The 7,264-nt window shown below is 34.2% G+C and overlaps 1 protein-coding gene across 1 annotated transcript; it reads right to left on the bottom strand.

The window, feature by feature from the left end:
* Nucleotides 1-6,287: 6,287 nt before the first annotated feature.
* LOC127121713 (uncharacterized) lies at nucleotides 6,288-6,992 on the bottom strand. Its single transcript, XM_051052159.1, has one exon. It carries the CDS (start codon nucleotides 6,990-6,992, stop codon nucleotides 6,288-6,290), a length of 705 nt encoding a protein of 234 aa, XP_050908116.1.
* Nucleotides 6,993-7,264: the final 272 nt, after the last annotated feature.

Below are 7,264 nucleotides of genomic sequence, written 5' to 3'. Positions count from 1 at the left end.
AAGCCTATTGCGCAGCTGAAGCATGATGGACATACTAGATATATGGGCATTGGGGGTATGCCTGATTGGATCTAGTGCTAGTGGGAGATTGTTGGTGTAAGCCCTAGAGGCAAATACTTTTGGTACTTGTATAGAATTATTTATTAATAATAAAAGGATTTTTCTTTATTATGTTTTTTTAATAGAGTCCCTAGAATAGCTAGTCCGTTTAATGTATCAAATGTGACTTAACCATGAGATCCCATTAAACATAAGGACACTATTCTTAAAGTATCCGTAGTCGAGCTTTATTGTAAAATGGGATAACATTAAAGCATTAAGACTATTATGTATATAGACTGATGATCATATCTCATGGATCATGGATAAGGAGTTATCAAGTCTTAAACATAGGTATGAATATTAAGAGTAATATTTATACTGGATTGACCCGCTATGAGAATACTATATAGAATGTTATGCAAAGTGTCATAAGTTATTCTCATGGTGATAATGGTGTATACCACCCTTCGACCTGAAACCACTATGGACCCTAGATGTAGAGTCGAGTGTCTTATTACTGATCAAACATTGTCCGTAACTGGATGACCATAAAGACAGTTGATGGGTACTCCACAAAGAATGCTGAGGGACATGAGTGACCTAGATGGAATTTGCCCATCCTGCATAATAGGATAAATGTCTACGGGCCCAATATTGAACTGGACAAGGATGACACGGTATATGCCTTGTGTTCAATATAGACATAAGGGAAAAAGGGTAATTGTACACATAAGTATTATCACAAAAGGATTTGTCAGATCACATGACATTTTTGTGTCTTGGGTAGCAGTGATGTGTTGCTAGATACCGCTCACTGTTTATTATGTTAAATACGCGATTTAATATAATTGCCAATGCCGCGAAAACCTACAGGGTCACACACAAAAGGACGGATTGATGAGAGATAGAGTAATTAAGGTATGGTGCACTTAAGTGAATTGTAGAACATCGTAAGGTACGGTGTACTTAAGTAGAATACGAAATATGGTAAGGTACCACGCGCTTAAGTGATTTTGGCATATTATAAGATATGGGCCACATACACTTAAGTGGGCTTTTTAGCTTGTAGCCCACATAAGTGGTTCTATAAATAGAACCCTTGTGCAGAAGCATTTGTGCAGTTGTAATTTCGTTTCTCTCTCTCTCTCTCTCTCTCTCTCTCTCTCTCTCTCTCTCTCTCTCTCACTCACTCACTCAAAGCCTTCATTCATAGCAGCTAGCACTGAGATTGAAGGAATTCGTCCGTGTGAACTGAGTAGAGGCGTTGTCACCATTCAACTTTCGTGATCGCTCCGTAGATCTGCATCAAAGGTTTCAATCGCCACAAGAGGTAACGATTCTATCACTGATCATGCTCATTCATAAGGATCACTAAAGGAGAATTTTTTTAAATTTCGTTGCATTTTAGACCGCTCTTCTCCTTCATGGATCACATGAGACGCGTCTGGAATGTATCTCCTCAATTAAGACACATGAAACACATCATGAGGATTAGAAAGCAGAGGTGGATAGGAAATCCAGTAGGTCGCCTCTCATATCCTCTGCAAGATCTAGTATGGACCAAAAAAAACATGGAGCAAGCTTTCGAGACTTCAAAGCTCAACCAAAACTAGTTATTGGAGTAACTCTCAAAAACACATGATCTCCCTCTTGGAACCCAAGTGATTTTCTTCTCGTATCATGGTAACTCTTCTATCGACTCTATGAAGCTTTCATTTTCTCTTGGATCATATTGATCTTCTCTGAAGTTTGTTGTACAATCTACAATCCAATCACTGCACTCTCTACATACACATTCCAACATAGAGGTTTCCTAGACCTTCTACCATACAATGCCTCAAATGGGGACATCCCAATGCTCGAATCGAAATTGTTATTCTAAGTGAACTCAATCATCGATAAGTAGCTATTCCAAGCACCTCATTATTTTAGAATGCAAGCCCTCAACAGATCCTCCAAGGATTGGATAATCCTCTCTGTTTGACTATTCGCCTACGGATGATAGGCATAACTCAACTTCAGCTTAGTACCCAACGCTTCTTGCAAACTCTGCCAAAACCTCGACATGAACCTTATATCTCTATCTGACACAATGCTTGACGAAATATCATGCAGGCTAAAAAATTTCAGGATATACAACTCAGTTAACTTCTACAAAGTATAATTGATCTTAATCGGCATGAAATAAGCCAATTTAGTAAGTCTGTCAACAATCACCCAAATGGAATCACATCCATTCATCGTCCTCGGAAAACTTGTCATGAAATCCATGGAAATTATATCCTATTTCCACTCAAGAATACCCAATGGTTGCATCAAACCCAACAAATTTTTATGTTCAATCTTTGACTTCTAACAAGTCAAGCAAGCATACACAAACTCAACTACCTCCTTTTTAATTCTTGACCACCAAAACAATTTCTTCAAATCTTGATACATCTTATTGGTACCTGGATGAATACTCAAATCACTATTATGACCCTCTTCAATAATACTCTTCTTAAGCTCTAGTACATCTAGTACATAAACTCTATCTCTAAACCTCATCACATCATTCTCATCAACTCTGAATTCACCATCCTTACCTTGATTGATTAACACATGTCGGTCAACCAATCCCACATTGGTCTTCTGACCCTCCCTAATCTCTTCAAGGATACCACTGGTCAACTTCAACATCCCTAACTTCACACTATTATGAGTCTTTTCACATACCAAACCCATGTCTCTGAACTGCTCAATCAATTCCAACTCTCGAACCATCAATATCGACATATGCATCAACTTCCTACTCAATGCATCAGCTACAACATTAGCTTTACCCGGATGGTAACTCAAGTCAAAATCATAATCTTGTAGAAACTTGAGCTATCTTCTTTGCCTCATATTCAATTCCTTCTAATCAATTAAATACTTCAAACTCTTGTGATCACTAAACACCTCAAATTTGGAGTCAAACAGATAATGTCTCCAAATCTTCAAAACGAACACCACATGTGTCATACCCAAATTGTATCCGTGTTTTTTTAAAGATTTCATACATCTGACTTTACTTTACTTTGCATCATCTGTATAACATAACATGCATTTCATCATGCATAATTCCTAAAATGTCGACAAGAATAAATTTTGAATATAGAGATAGACCAATTGATGCAACTCTCAAATATGCGTAAAATTACCAGGCAACAAGTTTCGAAATCGAGCTTGTAGATGTCAATTTTATTGATCAATGTTTCATTTAGTTTGACCTATTATGCTCGTTTTATTTTTCTACTACTTTTCGGTCGCAATTTGATCAGCCTGAACCTTTTCAACTGAACGTTTTTTACTTCAAAATCTGATCAAAATCTGTCTGTTTTTCAAAAGTTTATTTTGCGTTGATCATTTTAGTGCATTCATTTTAATTTTCCGAGCACTTTTGCTCCCGATTTTTTATTCATTTTGAGTCCTTTTATTTTTATTCTTTTGTCAAAAAATTCAGAAAAAACTAAATAGAATTTTCCACGTCTTCATTTTATTTTTATTATATTTATTTAAAAGTGTGTGAATTTTAGTGGTTTTAATTGATTTAATTAGTTTTTTATCAATTAAAATTTCTAGAAGGGACATTATAGACATTTTTAAAATTGGTTAGCATTTGTGTTTCTTTGATTTAATCTTGACCATCGAATTCAAGTTAATCTAAGGCCCATATTTACAATCCGTGTTATTTCCTTTCAGCCAATCAAAAATCAGAAATAAAAGAATTAGAAAAAATAGGATAAGGAAAATAAAAGGAAAGAAAATAGTTGGCAGAAAGGGAAGACGCGTGGGGGTTTCTTAGAGGTCTCTTAAAACTTTCTCTTAGCGTGAATTGAGGTAGAGGAGAACTAAGATAATGGTTTTCTTTGAAAAAATCATTTGGACCATCATTTTTAAGAGATGACTCTCTCTCTCTCTCTCATGTTTTGAAAAGCACTATCTCTTCCCCTCATGTATCAATTTCCTTTCTCGTAACTAGCGTTCAGACGGGCACTCCCGTACCCGTTTTCCCGCTTTTTTTAATGTGCACAACAGAGAAAAATAAATGTTTGTTTTTCTTTTTATGAGCTTTCTATTGTAGGTCACATTAAAAATAATATTATTATATTTTGAAAATGGTAAGTAAAGATATTCAAAATTATATCAAAGCATACAAAGTAATATTGATACTGTGTAATCAATGACGTTCTTTAAGAGGAATGCTGAACATGAAATCTCTATTCGAAGTATTTTCTTTTTCCCTGCAATTGTTTTCTGTAGTAAAAAAATGTAAGACTCTTAAATTGGAAATTTTTTAGAGAAAAATATAGTAAAATTAATAGTAAGTAGTGTAATCAAGTTTTTTTTTACATTATAAAGATTTGAATCAATTCTTCGCGCATCCCTTTATCAATGCGCTCTTGAGATTTAAAAAACTACAAATACATGACAAAATGTCATATCATCAAAAAAATACATTCAGAACATTTGACTCGTTTGAATATAATATGGTTTATTACGACACAAATAATACCTGGAGAATGGAGATACTTTATTTTAGTCTAGATTTGGTAGAACAACAACTATGACTTTTTTCTGAATTACCTGGATTTCTGGTAAATAAGGAAAATAATGGACTTAGTAAATATATATGGTTTTATTTACATAAACCACAAATAACAGTTAAAAATTCATGCATTCAAAAATATTCTAGAGTAAAAATATTCTTAAATGAATTAAATAAAAACCTCTCCATCCTTTGAGATATTATTTCTCTTTTCACTATTTCCCAAAGTTGTATTTTATCTGTTATCACTGTGGAGCTCCAATCGATAGAGTAAATTTTCAGATGTTTGACCTGTTTCAATAAGGATTATAAAAATGTTAGTGAAAGAGTGATGAAAATGCAAGAAACAAATTTTTTATACGTATTGAGGAAAAGGTAAATACACCTTATTGTCGAGTTTGCCGATGGATGAAATACTTTGTTCATCCTTCCATGTGTTCCATTTATCTTCAAATTCTGCTATCTAAAATTTATTGCATAAGAGTAGTGAGAATAAGTATGACCCAATTGATATCTAACATAAAAGCATAAAATAAATGATTAAGTATAACTTACTTTTATGTCGAAGCAAGTTTCAACATTCTTTCGTCTCAACTCCTTACATAATTGAAAGATTTCACCGTGTTCTAGTTTGACTGTATATTAAAGCAAAAGAAAATTATATTTAGTTATGATATAAAGAATACAATATAAGCTTGGCATGTCGTGTAACAAAAATGGGAATCAATGTGTGATCAATTTTTTTAATGTACTTAATAAATACCTACAGGTGCGATAAAAGAATTTGTTTGAAGACTACATTTTTTGTGTAGTCACCATCTTCTCCTTTCAATTTTTCCCCTAGTTAAAACTCTTGTGGTAGTCTGTGAAACACCCTGGATAAAGCCACATATAACTGTCCATGACTAAAAACATGTCGTGGAAGATATATTCCAACATTTGGAATGGTTTATCCTTGTGATTTATTTATTGTAATTGCAAAACTTAGTCGCACAGGAAACTGCTTTCTACTAAGGACAAAAGGCAATCCATCACTTGCAGATGTTTTTATTTTAATTCTGGGAAAAAAACACATTTTTTTTGCGTTGGTTCCTATCAAGATTTCCACATCCAATATATTCATAAATAAATTACGACATAATAATCGCATCCCATTACACAATCCATATCTAGGATCTAGATTTCGTAACAACATCAATGGTACACCCCTTTTCATCTTTAGAATATGTGGTGGCAAACTACCTTGTGCAATTGAGTTTAAGAATTCTTGTTGGTATAAATTATGATTATCTCCTTCAACCTCATCAAACGACAACAAATTATGTTCTTCTCCTGGAAACTGGTCGATAATCATATCATTCAATTTTTGGACATCATCATTTGTTGGTGTTAAAATAGCTCTTTGTACCATATATGGGGCATCCCAACCATGCAATTCTAAATTAGGAAAAATATGTTGGATAAGTACTTGTATGGAATGTTCACCTTCCCATGGGATTGCAGTATGTAAAGGTAACCTTAGCATGTAATTTGGTTTGGTAGGTTCAACACCATCACCAATGCGAACAAGAAATTCTGCAAACTCTTGATCATGCAATGATCGCATATTTTGACGCAAACGCAAAATCTCGGTATGATTCCATAAATGAGACTGAACAATACACGCTGAAATCATTTATGCCTTAATACCTTTTCTTACAACAAGAAGAACTTGACCAAAATATCCCCCCATGATCAGAATTTTTCCACCAAATGGAGGACTGTTGCTACAAATGTCTTGTATTGATCGATCTAAGGCTTCCAAACAATTTTTGTTTGTCATTGATGCTTCATCCCAAATTATTGCGGCAACAACTCTAATGAGATTTGCAAGATCTTTTTGCTTTTGAATACCACAAATGGCACTCGGTTGTATATCAATAGGTATCTTAAATCGAGAGTGTGCAGTCCTACTATCGGGTAACAATGTTGCAGCTATACCAGATGATGCAATTGCTAAGACAATTTCTCCTCCACTTCTTAAAATTGCCATTAATGTTCGATAAAGGAATGTTTTACCCGTTCCTCCTAGACCATCAACAAAAAATACCCCACTGTGTTTTTGAACAATTACATTTATAATGGTTTTGAATGCAATCATTTGATCATTATTTAACTTTGAAACAGATTCAGTATCTTCATTGGGGATACCGATCGCTAACTCCTCTTGTATGATACTTGGAATTGCATCTCTGTCTATTGTATTAGGGGGTAAAGATGGGAGATCATAATCTTCAATTTTTTTACCGTGCAGGTTTAAGAGCTCATTCAAGTCCTTCAACAACATATTAGTCAAGTTTGATTCCATAACATTGTTAGTTGTTTGATAATCCTCTGGCATATGTGTAATAAAACTCATTCCAAAGGCCTCTAACATTAGTAGGTTCACAAAATATTAAAATCGTCACGAATAACCTCCGTAAAGGATATGGCATTCGGAGACTCGTAGCCTCAACCAAACAATCACGAATATTATGATCAATCTCTAAAAATCCCATATCCTCGGCTGATTTTTTAAATTTATTGAAAGTCGTGCCATTATTTGTAAGAAGATATTCACAACAGGTTGAACATGTGACATGAGATAACAATAGTCGAAAGTCAAAACTTATC

The sequence above is a fragment of the Lathyrus oleraceus genome, chromosome 2 (assembly GCF_024323335.1).
Source record: "Lathyrus oleraceus cultivar Zhongwan6 chromosome 2, CAAS_Psat_ZW6_1.0, whole genome shotgun sequence".
NCBI classification, from domain to species: Eukaryota; Viridiplantae; Streptophyta; class Magnoliopsida; order Fabales; family Fabaceae; genus Lathyrus; species Lathyrus oleraceus.
This window is presented reverse-complemented; position numbering and strand designations above follow the sequence as displayed.